Source organism: Urocitellus parryii, chromosome X, assembly GCF_045843805.1.
Source record: "Urocitellus parryii isolate mUroPar1 chromosome X, mUroPar1.hap1, whole genome shotgun sequence".
NCBI lineage: Eukaryota > Metazoa > Chordata > Mammalia > Rodentia > Sciuridae > Urocitellus > Urocitellus parryii.
Genome location: NC_135547.1, coordinates 121,461,564 through 121,482,548, shown reverse-complemented (window position 1 = coordinate 121,482,548; position 20,985 = coordinate 121,461,564). Strand labels below are relative to the sequence as shown.

The 20,985-nt window shown below is 36.8% G+C and overlaps 2 protein-coding genes across 4 annotated transcripts in view; both read right to left on the bottom strand.

Annotated features, from left to right (window-relative positions):
• Vegfd (vascular endothelial growth factor D) overlaps nt 1-18,977 on the bottom strand; it is a 32,038-nt gene extending 13,061 nt beyond the window's left edge. The window contains exons 1-4 of one of the 2 annotated variants that reach the window (XM_026396758.2): nt 18,746-18,977; nt 15,704-15,710; nt 3,569-3,576; nt 2,579-2,789 (exon numbers count right to left, since the gene is read on the bottom strand). In XM_026396758.2, the coding sequence (XP_026252543.1) occupies nt 2,579-2,789; nt 3,569-3,576; nt 15,704-15,710; nt 18,746-18,835 (316 nt within the window). In that variant the 5' untranslated portion in view covers nt 18,836-18,977. The remainder of the gene's footprint in view (nt 1-2,578; nt 2,790-3,568; nt 3,577-15,703; nt 15,711-18,745) is intronic. The other variant, XM_026396757.2, reaches the window with a different exon arrangement.
• A 732-nt stretch (nt 18,978-19,709) lies between these two features.
• Nucleotides 19,710-20,985, bottom strand: part of Pir (pirin) — a 103,968-nt gene continuing 102,692 nt past the window's right edge. For both annotated transcript variants that reach the window (XM_026396730.2, XM_026396729.2), the window contains exon 10: nt 19,710-20,009. In XM_026396730.2, coding sequence (XP_026252515.1) covers nt 19,894-20,009 — 116 coding nt within the window. In that variant the 3' untranslated portion in view covers nt 19,710-19,893. The remainder of the gene's footprint in view (nt 20,010-20,985) is intronic.

Here is a 20,985-nt window from a genome sequence, read left to right as displayed (position 1 = left end):
CAAGAGCCTGTGAAGAATTGAGTCCTGCAAATGACTGCTGAATGATCTTGGAAGCACATCCTGCCCCAGTTGAACCCTGAAATGCCTGTAGTCCAAGCTGACATCTTGATTACAGCCTCCAGAGAGACTCTGAAGCAGAGAAACCCATCTAGTCCATGTCTGTATTATGGATGCACAAAAACTGTGACATTAAAATGTTTGTTTACTCAGGAAGTCAAGGGTCATATTTTTTCGCTTATATGTGGAAGCTAGAGAGAAAACAGGAAAAAATGGAGGCCTCATGAAAATAAAAGGGAGAGAGCAGAGCAGAGGAAGGGGACCAGGAGAATAGAATACTAGGTAATGAAATTGACCAAAGTGTGTGTGTGTGTGTGTGTGTGTGTGTGTGTGTGTGTTTGCATGTGGATGTGTCTGAAAATATAACAACAAATCCCACTACTATGTATAATTATAATGCACCAATACATTTTTAAAAAAATGTTTAAGCAGCTAAGTTTTGGGGTTATGTGTTAAGTAGTAATAGACAAACATGTCTCCAATTTTATCATATCTTTAAAACTCTGTATTGGTCTTTCCCCAGATCTTTCTGAATTCTCATACATGTAAACATATTTCTACTAGAAGGGTTAGAGAGGGCCTCTGCTTGAAGTATACAGACATGAAATTACTGTTTGAAATCTGACCCTAGTCTAAATTATTCCTTTAAACTATCCTTTCTATGTCCTTTTTCCATATCTACTCCTTAATCCCAATTTTTGCTTCTTCAATTACTGAAAATGTAAAATACAATATATTTGATGGGGGGCACTGCTTATACTACACAATTTACCTCAACTTTTTTTCATAATAAAAATCTTCTATTCTGAGAAATCTTTTTAAATCTCCTGATTGTGATTATTTATATAAAGAGGCTGAATGTTATAAACAGGAAAGATAAGTATTCAATTAAGTTTTAATATAGGTATTATTTAATTCACTACTATTAGTCATAAATCTTTGTTTTTTTTTTAATATTTATTTATTTTTAAATATTTATTTAGTTTTGTTTTCGGCGGACACAACATCTTTGTTTGTATGTGGTGCTGAGGATCGAACCCGGGCCACACGCATGCCAGGCGAGCGCGCTACCGCTTGAGCCACATCCCCAGCCCCAGTCATAAATCTTTGAAAAAAACCTAAGTAATCAGTTCATGAAAATTTTTTTGTTTGAAATTCTACTGAAATGTGGCTTCCCATTCACTTTTTCTCCTTAAACAACTAAATTTTGAAAGTTGAAGAGGTAAGATCTGCATCAAAATTGTATGAGTTATGACTGATGCTACTGAGTAAGGCCTTGGTAACTCTCCCAGCCTTTACTACTGCCAGGGAATTACCCTGAAATCCATAAAAAAAAGAGTTGATTACAAATGATAATTGGTTTAACACACTGATTAAATTACTTACTGCTTCTAACTTATAAATACTTTAGACAATTCTCAGGTGATTAGGGAAAAATCTTGGAATTTGCAAATTCCATTAACTTTTATGATTTCCTCTGTAGAAAAAAATGACAATGTGTCTGATTTTTTAAAGTCACTTCCTTTTGGTTTGATGATAATGCTTGTCTTCTAACAGTATGTCTAGATGCACCGCAAGCCTTCAGACAGGTAATCTGGTTAAGGCCATGCAATAGATATAATCATTTACTAGGCAATCACATTATTCAAATCTATAATGCTAGATGAACAATGCTGAAGTAGCTTCTTGTGTTGTTTTGACATGTCATCAAAAAGTTAAATGCCTGCTCAGAGGCCATACAACTTCATTGGACATGCATTTCGTTTGTTATGGTGCAATATATACATGCAATGGTTTTTTAATAAAGAATATCCACGTCTTACTGGTGAACCATCATTCCCCTTGTTTCAAATTATATTCATCTCCCTCAGAAGATTGGTTCCAGGTCCTCCACAGATACCAAAATCTTCAGGTACCCAAGTCCCTTGCATAAAATGGGTAGTATTTACATGTAATCCTCCCATATCCTCTAAATCATCTCTAGATTTCTTATAATACCTAATATGATGCAAGTACCTCTTATACTGCATCATTTAGGGAATGATAACAAGAAGTTGAATTTAACTCTATATTTTGAAATGTTTTTGTGTTGGTTTTAGATCTCAAAATCATATTGTGTATGTTTCCCTGTAAAGTAAGAAATTAAATATCAGGATCCTCCATTAATACCGAAGTTGTAAAATGAAAGACACCACCATGCATGCCTGTAATCCTAGCCGCTTGGGAGGCTGAAGCAGGAGGATCGTGAGTTCAAAACCAGCCTCAGCAACTTAGCGAGACCCTAAGCAACTCAGTGAGACCCTGTCTCTAAATAAAATACAAAATAGGGCTGGGGATGTGGCTCAATGGTTGAGTGTCCCCGAGTTCAATCCCCAGTACCCCTCCCAAAACAATTAAAGATACCCTTTTATTCTCCCTTGAACATCTGTCTGTCCTATTCAAACTTTTGGAAGAAATTGGTACATTTGTCACTATCTGATAAAAAAAAAAAAAGAATTTGAGTCTATACCCACACACCTACCTTTGAGTGTTTCAATGTCATAGAAAGTTGCCGCGAACCTGGTGGATCGATGGGATGCTGAGCGAGCATCCATACTGGTAAAACTTTTCAGTTTCAGCCTGCACCGCCATAGCTTCCAGTCCTCAGAATGTGTTATTCGAAGTAGCTCCTCCAAACTGGAAGCGGCCCTAATCTGCTGTTCAGATTGTTCTAACATTGACCGAGATGACCGCTTCAAAGGGAAACAGGGGTTGAAGAGCAAGTCACTAAATGTCTTGACAAATTTCATTGCTAATACTTAAAAACATAAATAGCACTGTAAAGAAATTAGAGAGATTATTCAAATATACATCAATGCCTAGGAGAAATGACATCTAGTACTTTTGATTCACATTTCACTTATTCATGATTGAAGAGGATGTACTTATTTCTCCTGATTTCTCAGAACTCTTACAAAGAATATTGTAGCAGATTGAATGGTGGGCTTCAAAATGATATGTCCACATCCTAGCCTATGCAACCTGTGAACATGACCTTATTTGGGGAAAGGATCTATACAGATATAATGAACTTAATAAGGATCTTGAGATGAAATTGTCCACAAGGACCCTAAATCCAATGTCTAGTGTCCTTGTAGGAGACAGAAGAGGAGAAGGTATAGACACAGCGAAGGTCATGTGAAGATAGAGTCAGAGATTGAAGTGATACAGCCACCACACAGGGATTACACAGAGTCATGAGGAACTGAAAGAGGTACGGAAGGAAGGATTCTCTCTACAAGAGTTTGACACCTTGATTTGAGATTTTTCCTGTTTTAAGCCACCAAATTTATGGTAACTTGTTACAATGGCCACAGAAAAATAATACATATTTTTATCATACTAACTTTGTGACACTAGCTAATGACAATTGTTTTCATCTTTATTTGTTAGACACTGATCCACAAAGTTCTGGAGAATCCTGCATACAATCAGACAAGAAAAGAAAATTTTGAGACTCTGATAACCTGACTTCAAAACCTCTCTGACCTTTTCTTTTTCTTTGAAAGCTTGTTTCTTATTTCAAAAATGTGACTTTTTCTTATAAAATGCATTTCTAGGATTTACATTGAAAAATTGCTTTCTCAGTCACATGAACTATATTGACTGAAACAACATAATTATATTAGATAGGTTTGTAAGAAAAAGACTCAGTCAATAAAAGGTTTTCAGTATGTAATATATTTTTCAAAATTGATAGCTTTTATATAAAATGTTGATAAATGCATGCACACAATGAAATACTATGTGATCATCAAAACCAATGATGCAGAGGTAATTTGGGACAGAATGAGTTTATACCCTCCTTGAATGTGCTGCAGAAATAATAAGGTGATCTGCCTATGGCTAGGGCTTGGGATTTTCCCTTGCTGACCCTGGAGTTTCTGGGTTCTTGTTTTACTGAGTGATTGGGATGTGTGAACTGAAGGCATTTTTAGAGCTGGGGTTCAATAAGAGATGAAAAGTGGTGTAGATGCTGAGAGAAGAAGGTAAAAGGGAGAGATGAATGTCTACTGCCTGCTGGATGGGGAGGAAAGGGGTGGGCTGAACCAGAGACAAGCAAATGGGACTTTTAGAAGCTTTACCTGAGTAGTGTGAATGGACACACTCCTCCATTGACCCTTGAAAACAGTAGATAAAATTTATATTGTTCTTCAGTATTTGGGGAATAGGATTTTTTTTAGCAAGTTTGTTTTTTTTTTTTTTTTTAAAAATATGCTTTTAGTTGTAGATGGACACAATACCTTTATTTGTTTATTTTTACGTGGTGCCAGGGATCGAATCCAGTGCCTCACGCATGCTAGGCAAGTGCTCTACCACTGAGCCACAACCCCAGCCCCTTGGGATATACGATTTTTTTCTTTTAGATATGATAACAGATATGGTTAAAAAAAAGTGGGGCACTCAGAAGAGCAAGTGTGATTCAAGTCATATGTATATGAAGACATGTATACAAATGTACATGATATATACATGAAGATCTGAAGACATATACATGAAAATGTAAAAATGGTTATTTTTTAGATCAAAGTATGAACTTCTGGCCTAATTCAGCCTGTGGCCTGCTGTTTTTATAAATAAAATTTTGTTGGCACAGAAAACACAGCCATGTCCATTTACCTTCATATCATCTATGGCTGCTTCCATGCTACAATGACAAAGCTGAGAAGTTATGACAGAGAGCTTCATGACAGTTTCAATCTGAGGCCACCTGTCTTTTTCTCCTCAATTCTTTAATATCTCATCCATTATCTTTCCCACTCTTCCATCTATAATGCTGTCTTTACTCTTTTTAAAAATATTTTTTTAGTTGTAGTTAGACACAATACTTTTATTTTATTTATTTATTTTTACGTGGTGCTAAGGATAGAACCCAGAGCTTCTCACATGGTGAGTAGAGGCTCTGCTGCTGAGCCACAACCCCAGCCCCTCTACTCTTTTTTTTTAAAATACTTACCAGATATGTTGAAGCCTTTAAATCTATTTATGTGTCATTTAAATGTGCTTTCATATTTACCTATTTTCCCCCTTCATGTATCTTTAATGTTTTATGAGTAAAACACATTTAATTGGTTCATCTTCCTAATCACCAATTGTTCAATTGTGTAGTCAAGATTTTATTTTGTTAAATCATTACTTTCAATAACCATATTCATAATTTCAAGTATTTCTACTTCATTCTTCTTCCTATGTACTTTTTGTTTCATTTTCATATGTTCTTTATTTGTCATTCTTGTTTTATGGATGTTATTCCTTTACCTCTTTGAGGGTCAAAAATATACTTATTTTAGGTATGTCTTCAAATTATTTTATATTTTAGCTTCATGGATATGATTTATATCCCAGTGATTAATTTTATTGCTGCCTTTCTCAGTAATAAGTATCTTGATGTGCTTTGTTGAGAAATTCTTTTTTTTTCCTTTCTCATCATTCTTTCCTCATCATTTAGACCCATTAGTCCAGTATATATGTGTGTGTTTAATCAAGGTAGGAGAATCCTGGGTGTGTTGATAAACTGAGGGAAAGAGCTAAAGGAAGAAATTAAAAGCTTATGCATCAGAGATAAAACAGGGAATGAGAGAATCTGGTCTGACCTGGGTTCCAGAGATAAGTCGTCACAGTATGAATAGACAAGAAGATGACTCTCTGAGACCTATGTAAACTATAGGGAACAACATAGCTTTGTAGATTTCAAGTCTGCCTGGGAAGCTTTACAAGCTCATGGCTGTGGCTTCCCACTTCTCTGTGAAGTGTGAATCAAGACAATTTTCTGGGAGTGAGGTGACGGAGAAGCTTGAGGAGTACAGATGAGGTTTGTGGGCACTGGCATTGAATTTAAGTGGCTTGCCACAGTTTCTTCATCTAGGAACTCTAGGAATGAAACTGAATAATTGTTAGTATCCCTGGCAATTTTGAAATTCAGTGACTCTACATTAAGTTCCATTTGTCAATAGTCTCTATTTCTTTATTACCCACTTCCTCTTCTTGTTGGATGGTATAGCCACTTCCTATCCAATTTAATCTCCAAAATAAAATTTTGTGACAATACTGCTTCCATGTGAAGATGATGAAAGCAACCAAATAGTTTTTTAATGTTATTAAAATACACTATATTGAAAGGATTTTTATTTATTGTGATGAAATTTTATCCAATACCATCTATAAATACAGGCTGACATATGCCTTCATAGTTCTTATAGATTTCAGTTCAATTTCAGAAATATTTTTAAACTATCCAACCATGAGAACTCAGGAGAAAATATGAATTCTCTGGATTGAATTAAAATCAATGAATGGCTCATATGACTTGTCTCATAAAAAATCCAGTGTATACTCAAGTAGTAGGTCATTTAAGCATCCTTTGCTCATAATTTAAAACCTAGTTTGAAATAACTTAGGAATTACAGACACTTATTTTGCTATTATAAACAGAAGTACTAAATTCAATGTAAGTAGACATCTGACAATGAATTCACTGGGGCAGACATTTACCAAGGTCAAGAATGACTATCTAAATGGTTAGAATTGGAGACTATCATGCTAAGTAAAATAAGCCAATCCCCCAAAACCAAAGGCTGAAAGCTTTCTCTGATAAGCAGATGCTGACTTACAATAGGTGTGTGCTGGGTTTTAATGGCTTGGACAGGTGGGGTGGGGGTGGTGTGGGAACAGGAAAGACAGTAGCATGAATTGGACATAACTTTCCTATGTTCATATGTGAATACACGACCAGTGTAATTCCACATAATGTCCAACCACAGGAATGGGAAGTTATACTCCATGTATGTATAATATGAAGAATACACTCTACTGTCATGTATAACTAAAAAGAACAAAACAATTTTTTTTAAAAGAATTGCTGCCTATTGTTTCTAGTTGACTTTCTGCACTGGTTGATTTTTGTATAACTAACTTTATGCTATCTGCTTTGGCAAGACAAAAATAAAAATTCAAAAGAGTGGACATAATCCCAAAATACATACTTAAACCATTGTTTTTAATGGTTTTACTAAACTTTTGTCAAATAAGTTGCACTAAATTTCTTCCTATTTTCTAGTGGGAATGCTGATCAAAACTAAAATAACTAAAAAAGTAGTCAGCAAGAGGAAGGAAGTGAAACAGGGTTACCAGATCTGTTTTCTATTACAGCAGTAGCTTTTTCTTTCTTTTTTTTTTTTTTAATTCATGTAAGACTGTTAGCAATTTCATTTCTAAATAACAAATCATTCTGTGATTTTTTTTGGCTACCAGAAGACAGTATCTAATTTGTGAGGCTTAAAGTTTTTGTAACAAAACTTTAGCAACATACTACTCATAGAGTAGACCTACACTTAGAGACTTAGAGTGTTCATTCCTAACAAGCTCAATAGCAATGGAAATTCTCTGTGGTTGGCTGACTACACTTTTGGAAGGATTTGGAGCAGAGGTTCCCGACCTTGTCTTCTACCTGGGAAGAAACTTCAAAGAAATACTGATGCTTGCATCTCCTCCTCAGAGATTCTCATTTTATAGGCCTGGATCTCAGCTTTGCCATCAGGATTTTTATAAACTTCCTGTGTTATCCTCAGAGGAAGCTAGGTGAAGAGCATTACAGGAACTCTTTATACTATCTTTACAACTTTTCTGAAAATCTCAAATCATTTCAAAATAAAACGCTCATTCCCAATCAATTTTAATGCAAACCACTGATTTGGGGCATGGAGCATTCCGATTTTGAGTTCAAAGACCTGGGTTAGGGCCTGAGCTCTGTCTATACAAGTCCACTGATCTTCAGAGGGGAATAAATGACTGATGCATGCTTCAAAATAGTTTTAGTTTCTTTAAATCCCTTGAGTTATACCTCAGGTTCAAAATATTTGTATGAATATCTCACTGAACTGTATTTTAAAGCCTTTTCCTCACTGAAGTTAGCTGACTGGTCAGTTCCCAGCCTATATGACTTTTTCAAGGTTAAAGACCAATGATATTCTTTTCCCAACTAAACAACATAATGAGGCTGGCTGCCCATGTGAAACCATCCTAAACGACAGACTAAACTGCCCCTCGAATTCCCCCAAATCCCAAAGAACTAATTTCTTAAATAAAATTTAAAATAATATATACTGCTTTGATTAAATGTTAATTAAGTAATACATGCTTTAATTAAATAATATATACTGTTGGAATTAAACTAAAAATATATGAATTATAATTCCCTTAAAAGGCAGTCCTAATGGAACCACCCAGCTATCCCACTCCTCAGTTTATACCGGAAGGGCTTAAAAGCAGCATACTGATGCAGCCACATCAATGTTTATAGCTGCTCAATTCACAATAGCTAAAATGGAACCAACCTAGATGCCCTTCAGTAGATGAATGGATAAAGAAACTGTGATATATATATATATACACACACAATGGAATATTAACCCAGTCTAAAGGAAGAATGACATTATGACATTTGCCAGTAAATGGATGGAACTGTAAACTGTCATGCTAAGTGAAATAAGCCAATCCCCAAAAAACCAAAGGCCAAATGTTCTTTATGATATGCAGATGCTAACACACAATAAGGAGAGGGAGGGAAAAATTGAAGTTCATTATATTAGACAAAGGGGAATAAAGGCAAGCAAGGGGGGTGGAAATAGGAAAGACAGTAGAATAAATCAGACAAAACTTTCCTATGTTGATATGTGAATACACTTCAGTGAATCTCCACAACATGTACAACCACAAGAATGGGAAGTTAGGGTTGGAGTTGTGGCTCAGTGGTAGCGTGCTTGCCTGGCATGTGTGAGGCAGTGGGTTCAATTCTCAGCACCACATATAAATAGATAAAGGTCTATTTATATGGAAATATATATATAAATAAAATGCCAAGTGGAAGGAGCTGGGCTTGGGGTTGTGCAGCTGGGTGCCCATCCCAGCTCTGAGCTGTCAGGCCATCTGCAAAAACTGGTAAGAGAGGACCGTGGCTTCTTTCCTCGAGTTGCTGCAAAAAGCTTTTCCTGGGCCATTCAGGTTCACTTGATTAAGAACCTCCGGTTCCAGACACGGAAAAGGAGATCAGCTTTGCTTAATTTGTCATTGGAACTCTTGAGCAATGGGTATTAGACTGTTTTCAAGCCTTTAAAAACTGCAGATGATATTTTCTTTGTGAAATTGTGTTGGCAATGTCTTCCGGAAGTTTGATGATAAGGGGGTTTGGTGAGTAGAATTTGTATATTTGGAATATCCAGGAGCTTTAGCGTGAGTTATGGAGAAAACACATTGCACACGACTTTCCCTAAATTTGCTTAAGAATTTAGAAGAGTTGCCTGGGGCGCAGTTGTCTTGTTACTGTGATCAGCAATTTCCCTTTGCAGCGGGTTTGGGGAAGTGGATCATATTGCAATACAAATAGTTCCGTGTTCCTTCCACTTCTTAGCAACTTCTTGGGTTTCACCAGAAGGGCATTTTGCATTTCATCTCTATCTTGATGGCTAAGGTTTAGCCAAAACCACCACATTTTTCCTGGTTTCGGGTCCAAGTTGCACTGTCCCGCTGTGCCCCAAGCTGTCCTCCACAGATGTTCTCCCTCTTCCACCTGTCAAGAAACCTGTCCAGGTCTTGCCCGACCTGCAAGTGTAAGTTGACTTTGCCTCTCATAGCTCTCAAATAAACTCATATCCACCCCAAGGAAGCTTTACATAATATTATATAATCCACACTTATGTCTGGATAGTTTATTTGAGAGGAGAGAGCATAGATTCGAATTGTTGAAAACTAGCTTTGAATGGTATAACAGTCTGGAAAATGTGTTGGCAGTTTCTTATAAAAATAAGCATATGCTCAACATATCACTAGCAGCCCTACTCCTGGGAATTTACCTTTGATAAATGAAGCCTATGTTTACATACACACAAAAAGAAATATACACAAATGTTTATAGTTGCTTTATCTGTAGTAGCCCAAACAAAACAAAAACAAAAAACCTGGAAACAACTCATGTATGAATGGTTAAGCAACTCATGGACTAATACTCAGCAATAAAAAAGAATAAACTATTGCTTATAGTTGTTGTTACACAAATCTGTACATGTGTTAAGATTCATAGAACTTCACACCAAGAAAGAAGTAAGTTTTTCAACATATGAAGCAAAAAAAAAAAAAAAAAAAAACCCTCACTTTTAAACTTTGTGTTTTGTTATTAGGGTCTGGCTTTACCTAGAATAGGTGGTGCTTGATGGTATGGGGCATACCAACTGGGGGTAGGGAGGAAAATGTGCACTTGCTAATAACTATTGCCGTGGCTATGGCTGCTGTGGCTGATCACATGCAACCTGCCAAGGGCTTGGTCCTGCATCTTTGAAATCCAGAAACCTGGTCATCTGGGGGTGGATAGGGGTTTATTTCAGAGGCTTCATGCTACTGATGGCTCCTTTATTTATGCAGTTTCATATTTAAAAGCATATGTGAGAATACAGATTGTTTACTTATACTAAGTAAAGAAACTACAAATATAGGAACTGTGTGTATGTTTGTGTTTGTATGAATTTGTGCTTGTGCATACTTCTCTGGATATTTTAGGGGAATGCTAGGGGACTAAGATGCCTGGGACCTCCATGTCCTCCAATTTGATGAAGATCATTGGTAGTTTTCTCTCCATCCAAATCATTTACCATTTGAGGACATGTCAATATCCCTTTTATATATTTTAAATCTGTGCTCTACTCAAATGACTCTGTTCCATTTGACATAGCTCTGTTTAAGAAATGAGGGAGTAGATGAGTGTGGAATAGGCTTGAGTGGCAAGATAGCTCTAGATCTTTTAAAAGTATGCTCTGAATAACCCCAAGAGTATAGATGCTGGGATATGTTATAGTCCCTGTATCACTGATCTCAATGATCAAGGGCCCAATGTCTAAGAAAAAAACTGAAAGCTTTCATGGTGATTAGGATATTATTAAAAACAATTTCATCCCCTCCTTCTACCCTCTGTGGAAGGAATATATTTTCTAGCTCTATTGATGTTGGGTTATGTCACCTACTTTGACCAATGGGACATTCATTATAAGACATGATACAAGCTCAAAGCTTACATATGATCTCATAGTTCTCCTTGACATTTGACATCATCACAGGGACATGCTCCTGCTAGCCCAGTGACTGAAAGAAAACAAGAGCCATGTGGGGCAGACCCACACATTACCTGTGGCTTGAGCTTGATCCTCTGACTCCCAGCTGACCCATAGAGAAACAGAATAAGTTATTGATGTTTTAAGCCACTGAAATTCGGACTGATTTGTTACATGGCACAATTATGGCAATAGTTAACTGCTACAGCTCTATTTTAGTCAAGATGTAGCATAATCCATTGGATGGGAGGAGGATCTTCATGCAAAACTCAATTGTCCTTTCTAAGGCAGCCCATCTAGGCATGGTCAGTCAACCCAGAATGTCCCCTTTCACATTTATTCCTAAAGACCCAGTGTTCAACATCAACATCCACTGATCACCTTCTCTTCATTATCGGCATCCTTTGCACAATGATGCCCAATGATCCCCAATCTTACTGTGACAATATAGTTCTGAACTAAATACACCTTTGCAAGGGCTACTTTTATTTTTTTTTCATTCCACTCTGTTCTCTCTGTATGTGTGTGTGTAGAATCTTAAATTTAGGGTACTCATTCAATCAAAATTACACCTTTTTTAACTCTATCCACAAAGGAACAGTAAGTAACAGCAAAATATTTCTCATAGGGACATTTGCTGTGCCATTTTCTCTCTCCACAAACAATTTTAGCCAAATCCAGATTTCAGGAAAGGAATACTTAGTATTTAGTAATACTCAGTAAATGACCAAAAAAAATTTTGCTATAAAATGTATATTATTACTTAAAGTTTCAGGCATTAAAATTATCCTCCCCACAGGCCAAGATGGCTATTAGTAAGACATGCAAACATTTAAGACATCTTTATTTTATAAAAATACCATTTTCACTCATGTGCCTGGCACATGGGAGACATTCCACACGTTTGCTGAACTGAATGTACAGCTTTTCTTTTCCCAGGGAGGAGCCTGCTGAGCAACAGAAATAAACCTGCCTTCTTTCAGCAAACTTTCCCATCTCCAGTGAAGTTGTTCCAAGCATGGAAACGAGATTTTTTAAGCAAAGCCAAGGGTCTTTCATGCAAGGAGGTATGATGGAAATCAGTGAATTTTGACTTTCTACTGTCTCCTCCTGCCTTTCCCAAGCTGTCTCAATACAATTCATTCTTTGTCATTTCTATAAGCTTGGGGATGCTTTCAACACTCTAGAGATAAAGATAAATTCCTGGAAGCATTTAAAAAGACTCAAGTTCTGTGTGATCATCATTAATATGTTCACCAAATATTTTTACCTTTCTACCTTCAGAGTATAAAGTGGGACTGCATTTCCTGGTCCCTTGTGGCTAGGTGGGCCAGTCGATCTAAAGGCAGTGACCAGGAATGATGTATATCATTTCTAGGTCAGAGAATTTAACTGTGCTCTTTCCCTCTGTCATGGTGGTTTATAATATTCTAGATGTGGATACTCAGCTAGCTGCTTCCCAATATGGAGTTGACACTAAATGAATCAGAATAGTGATACGGTATGAGCAACAAATTAACCATTGTTATTTATAAGCCACCAAAATTTTGAGGGATTTTGTTATCATAGCATATCCTGGCCTAGCCTGATTGATAAAGTATCTGACCAGAGTATTTTGCCATAATTTACTATGTTGTCACTATCCACCTAACATTTACATAGGGCTACAGAGGTAGCCCTTTTAAGGTTCTCAGGGATGAAGGAAAGCATCAAGGTATTTAAATTTTGTCCAGACCTGCTATGTGGCCAGAGCTGCTTTGCCCATCTCTTTCTGTAACCACCAGGCTGGATTAATGGGCTAAGGTGATTTCCTTCCGTAACTTTGGCTACTAGAAACAAACACCTTATAGGATAGCTTGTGGCTGGAAGGACCTGGAAGACTCTTTGATACAGTCACCCAAACTCTAACCTATCTCCATGGGAAAATAGCAGAGAGTAAATATACTGCCTTAGGAGGAAAAATGCTTTAGAATTTAAAATCAATTCACGAAATCAGACAAATTATGATGAGAGTAGATGTTAGAGACTATTTAATATAGTAGTTCACATCCTGGATATCTCAAAATCCCACAAGCCTAGTTTCAGTCATGTACAGTTGTATACCATGAAGAAAATAGAACAGTGCAAATATATAGAGAACTGCTGGCAATCTATGATCCATGAGTTGACTTCAACCTGAAGCCTGTTTTTGTATAGCCCTATTAGCTTAGAATGTTTTTTTTTTCATTTTTAAATGCTTGAAACAAATTAAAAGAATATTTCATGATGCATGGAAATTACATAAAATTCAAATTTAAGTGTCCATAAAGTTTTATTGAAACAGTCACACCCTGCATGATCTTCCCACACTATTTCTACAACCTCAATATCTGCACTTCTTGCCTCTGCTCACCTTTCTCCAACCACACTGTTCCCCTGACTAACACCCAATCTCCCATCAAGTCAATTCCCTGCTCCTACCATGGTTACTGCACTGATAGTGACCTCTTCCTCCTTCCTATGAAAATGAAACTGAATCAGAGAATTCTCCCTGCTCCCCAGCATTCTGTGTCCCCACCTCTTACTTGATTCTGTTGATGGCAATTATCATCCCTGACATGTTAGAGATTTGCATATTGTCCCCTTCCATCAAGACAAAAAGAAAAGTGGACTCACCTCCATAAAAGCACCTTAAGAACAAATGTTTCATCTTATCTGTCTTATCTGATCTCAGTCTTATCCCCAATTTCATATCATTCCCACCTTCTGCTCATCTCATGTAGTAAGAAAAAGTCAGACTTAGAAATATGTTCAGAAACAATTTTACTGTCATTTCTACCCCTATTTCTCTAGCACCTTTATCCAATTATGGTAATAAATGTGTCTAGGGGCTCCAGTCCTGTTTACCTTGAGTTCTTCAGGAAATCATATCCTCATTCCAGAAAATTTCTTTGTAAGGGGTTTATAGTAAAAATTTATCTACAGGTCTCAATCAGGATATAAAAGTTATAAATGTATCATTCAAGATGTATGATACAAGGAGTTCTATTGTATCCTGGGTAGGGTACCAATAATATCCTACAGTGATATAAAAGCTTCAACCACCAGTTAGTTATGAGTGACTAATTAGGTTAAAACACATCTGTGCACAGAACATTTGGACAGAAGATTTAACTACAAGATCATAAGTGAAGAAATTAATGAAAAATATTTCAGATGTCTTGTGCCAAGGACTATGTCTGAAAGAAAAGTCAAGAAGAGCACAATGGGGCTGCTTTTCCAGCAAAAGTCAGTGGGCATGCCTATATATGACTTCATAAGTGTAAGCAGGGTGGGGAATAGGAATAGATCTGCTTCCTGGAATTAAATAAGGAAGGTGCACCTCTGTCCTTTTTATTCAATTCACTTGACACAATTTCAGAAGGCAAGTGTCATGAAGGTAAGAAGTCTGTGAACCCCATGGCGTCTCATAAAAGTTCGAGGTCTCCCATATTCCTGTGGGTCTTGGACTTATTCCAGAGTTACAAAGAATTTGAATGCCTCCATCATCCAGCAATATTCTTCTTCCAGTAGATTTTTTAAAAAAGTAGTAGACCCAACAGCTTGAGAGGCTGAGGCAGGAGGATCACAAGTTCAAAGCCAATCTCAGCAATTTAGCAAGGCCCTAAGCAACTTAGCGAGATCCTGTCTCCGGATAAAATATAAAAAGGGCTGGGGATGTGGCTCAGTGGTTAAGAACACCCCCCAAAAAAATAAAGTAGTATGGAGAAAAGATAAACAAATTTGTCAGAAAGGGGTTCTGAAAGCCTACCATGACTTTGTTGTTACAATGATTCATCTTCATTGATGATATCAAAAAGATTTACAGGTAGCTTCCCCTAGTGTCTTAAGGAAAACCCCACATTCCTGGCAATGAGAATTGTTTATTAGATCAGCTAGAAATAGTGCTAGTCAGAACACCAATGTGAATGGCAGGACAGTGAGATTGCTGGTACTTTTTACTATATGTCCAGAGCATCTACAATATTGTACTTTGAGCTGTCACATTATAGATGTGAGTCTATGCAGATGCAGCTCCCTGGAATTGTGAAGTGCACATGCAGAGCAACTGTATATGATTGTTCCAACTGTCTTTTAAAAACCTTGGGAAAATAGAAACAGAAATAAATCCCACATTTAGGCTGTAATATGATTATGTTAGACAACCAACAAGAGGCTTTTCTTATTTTTAGAAGAAAATGTGTTTTTCTTGGACTAAGAAATGTAATAGCTAAATTATACATGCAATGGATTCAAGTTGAGATTTTCAAACAGATCTGCCTCAGTTCACATGTTCCATGCATTACTGAACCCAAACAGCTATCCTTCAGAGTACAAGTGGCAAGACTAATGAAATTAGTATGCCTTACTTTCAAGTGGCATTATACACAAGTGTCCAGGGTACTAGTAGCTGTTTACATGGTTGCTATAAAAAAGTTGCTCACATACTAACAGAACTGTAGGGCAGGGCTGGGCGTGATATGGTACATGACTGTAATCCTGGTGGCCAGGAGGCTGAGACAGGAGGATCACAAGTTCAAAGCCAATCCCAGAAATGGTGAGGTGCTTAGCAACTCAGTGAGACCCTGTCTCTAAATAAAATACAAAATAGGACTGGGGAATGTGGCTCAGTGGTTGAGTGCCCCTGAGTTCAATCCCTGGTATCAAAAAAAAAAAAAAAAAAAGATACAAAAAATAGGGCTGGGGATGTGCCTCAGAAATTGAGTGTTCCTGAGTTCAATCCCCAGCACCCTTCCGCAAAAAAAAAAAAAAAAAAAGAACTGTAGGGCAGGCCCCTGGCATGGTGGCACATGCCTGTCATCCCAGCGGCTTAGGAGGCTGAGGCAGGAGGATCGTGAGTTCAAAGCCAGACTCAGTAACTTAGTGAGGCCCTAAGCAACTCAGCAAGACCCTGTCTCTAAATAAAATATTAAAAAGGGCTGGGAATATGGCTCAGTGGTTGAGTGCCCCTGGGTTTAATCCCCACCAGGTTAAAAAAAAAAAAAAAAAAAAAAGAACTGTAGGGCAGGCAATGCCAGTCTAAGCTGAAACAATATCCAAAGCTAAAAAGTTGGGACCAGGCTAAGGAATGGGGGACAACCTAGGGATAAATTTGAAGATAAAGGGAGGATGGAAAGAAGAATGTGCTATGAAAGTTTCTTATAATAAATGAAACATTTTTATCTCTAAAGGCAAAAAATAATATTTGAATGCCAGTTTCATAAACCATTACCATCCTGAATATGCTTCCATATTAAATTTTAATTTAAACCAGGAAAACATTAATGGTTTTTTAAAAATATTTTTTAGTTGTAGATGAATACAATACTTTTATTTATTTTATGTGGTACTGAGGATTGAACGCAGTGTCTCAAACATGTGAGGCAAGCTCTCTACCACTGAGCCATAACCTCAGCCCAGAAGAACATTAATGTTAAGAAACAGTTTTTAGATTCTTTCTTAAGAAAAAGTCGGAGGGAGGAAGAAAACTGTAAACCAATATGATATACAACATTATCCCCTATTACTTGGGCACAACTATTTCAAATTTCTGTTTAACTATAGGTAACTCTTTCCTTCATATCAAAAACAATTTTATTTATGTAGGGGTTGGGTAGATATAAGCTCAGTATATATAGCTTCAGTTTTTAAAGGAAATTCTGATAGGTAAGAGAAAAATGCTGCATAGTAAGCAAGTGTGCTGAATTTGCCATGTGTAAGAACATGTTTTCTGTCACATGCAAGCTTAGCAATTTTCATCTACTGCCCCATTATACACATTTATATGTTAACAGTAAATTCAAAATATTTAAAACTTCATTGTTCCCAGGACATGTAGAAAATTCTAGTGTTTATGTTCTTTAAAAGAACTGAATGACCTAAAGAAAACTACTTATTTCTAACAATTCAGTCTTCTTTCTTGTACCACCAAATTAACTGATGCGTTAAAAGTAAACTGGAAACATTTGAAAATATAGCGAGCCCACCACATCTACAGGATTCCTGCGTTTTGTGGACTTACAAACAAACTGGATAGTCTGAAAAGTCTTACTTCCTTCAAATAAGTCAGACTTTTTGTCTCTGTTACCTATGCACAAAATTGGGTTCCCAGCCAGGTGCAGTGGCACATGCCTGTAATCCCAGTGACTCCGGAAGTAAGGCCCAAGCAATTTAGCAAGACCCTGTCACTAAATTTTAAAATAGGTGGGGGGGGGGGGGGCGGTGCTGGGGATGTATGGCTCAGTGGATAAGCACCTCTGGGTTCAATTCCTGGTACCAATAAAACCAATCCAACTTAAAATAACAACAACAAAATAAACCGGATTCCCTTTCACCTACAATCTGGTGCTGAGATCCAACAAGGCTGATGGCAGTAAAATAGAGCTCAGGACTGGGATTTCTCCCATGTGCATTTCAAATCTGAAAAGTTACAAAGCTGCTAGACAAGTTGACTCCCACTCTGGTGTTGCTTGACCTTTTGCTTTATTATCAACCCCCAGGGTACCCTATTTACTGATGTCAACCAGGAGCCTTTTTAGACATTTTCCCATTGAAATTTTAATACAGATGTACTATAAATCTGTTTATGTACTATACGTATATTTGTGCTTTATATTCAAAATTTTTACACACCCTTCTATGAACCATTTTTCGCCTGTTGGGGGCGATATCATCCCTGTTGAAAATGTAGGTTGTGAAATAAAAGCTATATAAACTCAAGCCCACATTTAATTGTCATCATCAACAATGGTTTAACACTCTTCAGTCAAAACAATTATATCTGAATCATTTTCAGAATACAAATCTTTAAAAATATATAATCTATGAAATACATAAAACTGAGTAAAACATTGTCCCAGCAGTCAGTAACACCCTGATTATTTTGTTTTTATTTTTTGCAATTTGTTGGACTCTACTTGATACTTTCTCATGGAACCCAAGACGTGATTACTATTGAATTCTGTACACATTTCAAAAAGGGAAAAACAAAAACAACCTTTGAGAAAACATTTTTTTCTGGATGGTGGCAATTGATAATTTGTTAAAGAAGATAGAAAACGCCCATAGAGAGTCTCATAATTTTCAATTTACAGAAGAAATAGACTAACTTTTGCTACTCACAAAATAAATGGCCCACAAATCTATGTGTGTCATAAGAACAAATTGGTGCTTGAAAGACAATCACTGTGCCATTTGCATATACAATTGGGAGAAACTTCTCCATCTGAAAAGATTTCAGACTACGCAAGTTCAATTACAACTCAAAAGGAAAAAAAAGCCAGCCCAAAACAAACAAACAAAAAAAAACAAACAAGAACTTCAGCATTTTTCAAATACTCATGTTAAGAAGCTTATTAAGCCCAAGAAACAGAATGATTACTAATAAACACAGGATATATAAAAATGCTCTGCATTTTTATATTGTTTCAAAACTAATGAGGGCAAAGAAAGTCTTCTATATAAATCAGTGAAAATCTTCATCATATTATAAATCTGTATAAATCTTCATACCATTAAAAATTGAGCTCACCTACCTTCACTGGTCCATGTTCATTACCGAAGCCCTGCACCAGTTGCACATAAGACATTATGAAAATATTCACCACTGCCCACTCTCTGTACATTTTGAATATTTTAATATCCACTGATTACTACGCAGTTGACATCAGGCAGCTAAAGAAAAAATGGTTTCAAAAGGCATTCTCCAGAAGGAAAGTTCAAACCCCCAGAACCTCACATGGAAAAGCGATCAGTTGTGATCAAAATCCAATGAAATGACTTCAATTAGGCAAGGTCCTTTTTTTTTTTTTCACAATCCTAGTGGGGGGGATTTACAAAAAAGTTTTAAAATGTTCTCATGCTCCAAAAATAATCAGGAGGTGGTCGTATCTCCAACCTGAAGTTAGAAAGCGTTGTACATTCATTTCATGTCCAGCAAATTTTTAAAAAAATTAAAAATCTCTCCACCCTAAGCCCTAGGTTCTAGTTGCTTTGTAGGGAGGTGGAGCAGCCTCCAAGGCTTGCAGCTACAGAAAGCTGGAACCCAACTCTGGATTAAAACTTTTTTTCACAACCTTCATGGAAGCTTGCAGAAGCATGTGTCTTAAATCTGACACAGATTTTGGCAGAAAATGCAGGGAAGTCTTGGCTGTAATCCTGTCCTGTTCCTACCAATAGCAGGGCAGTTTTAAAAACTGACTCCAATGCTCAGGGCTGCTGTTATTTTAAAGCAGATAACCTGTAACATGACACCTCAGCACATAGTCTTGATGGTTGTATTGCAGTAGGATTGCTTAGGAAGGGACCTCAGATGTTTGTGCCTGCTGACAGTAACACAGAAACCAATCAAACAGGCTTCAAAAACCCCACATGTGTACAAAAATAACAAAACACTGATACATACCCACAAAAAGGCAAAACATACACAAAAGGAATTTTGTAACAGAAGCTTAATAACTTAGGTCAAAATGAAGAACACTGATTTTTAAAGATGTAGCAATTAGGTTTATTTGCATGTGCCTGGAAATATCCTACATACATTGCCACAAAAATCATGTTATCACTTTAATGTGGAATTCTTTAGAAGCACTGGCGAAGTCAGTTTTGGAAACTGAATGCCTCAAATGGCTGGACACCAGAAATGGCAAAATTCTAGGAAGCATCGAGACCTATTCTGTGCTCTTCACTGGTTTCCGATCTTTGATTTCCAGGTTTTAGCCCTTTCGAACCCGTTTTTTGCATTTCTGAAATCAAGAATGGCCTCAGAAATTTCTTCATTTGTGTTCATCACAAATGGACCTAGGACAGAAAGAGACATTCAGAAAGTTATGGGTGGCAATATTTTTATCTATGTATTTGTGTAGTTTCTAATTTGAGATAAAATCTAAGTGTTTCCGAACAGCAAAAGTCTATTTTCCCAGAGGACTGTGTTACAGGTTTCCTACCTAGGTTTGTATATGATCTCAGATTACTATAAAGATCAAACTTTAAATGAACAATTGCAATTGCATCTCACCCAGTCACTGAAGGTACCTCACCAGTAAGGACAATTTCTTTATTCAAAACATTCTTAGATTTGGTTCTCTATATATGCTTTACAACCATACTTTGTAGTTTTTATTTTTATAGCATTAAGTGACATCAAGAATGGCACCAATCTGATATGACAAACTGGCAAATCTGATCATAGTTTAGGTGTCTAAGCAGTATATTAGGTATGTATGAATATGAAGGTTTTTAAAGCATTTTTTGAAGATTAGCAGCATCTCATTGACAATAAACAGGAGATTTCAAAATTTCCAAGTCAAGAAAGCATCATTTTTTGGATTCCCTAAGGGTCAGCAGATTATTTTTCTGTGACGTGCCAGAGAGCATATTATTTTAGATTCTGTGGGTCCACAGATGTCCATCTCAACTACCCAACTCTCACTGAAGCATAAAAAGGCAGCCACAGACAATATGAAAGTGACTACCTATGACTGTGTTCCAACAAAACTTCATTCACAAAAACACATTGTGGACAAATTTGGGTCATGGACGATAGTTTGGTAATCTCTTTCTTGAATTCCTGGATCTAAACTCAGGTTTTGCTAAAAGTATACAAGTTCTCCCCTAATTTATCAGAAGGAAAAGTGTTTGTCTTGTCCCTTTTCTTCTTCACACATTGTAGGAGTAATGGGGCACTGGAGTATCTCAAGGCCCACTCTCATTTGGTAAAGGCAGTGTCTTGAAAGCAATTAACAGACTTGCCCTTCCTATATGTTTCTTCTACTAG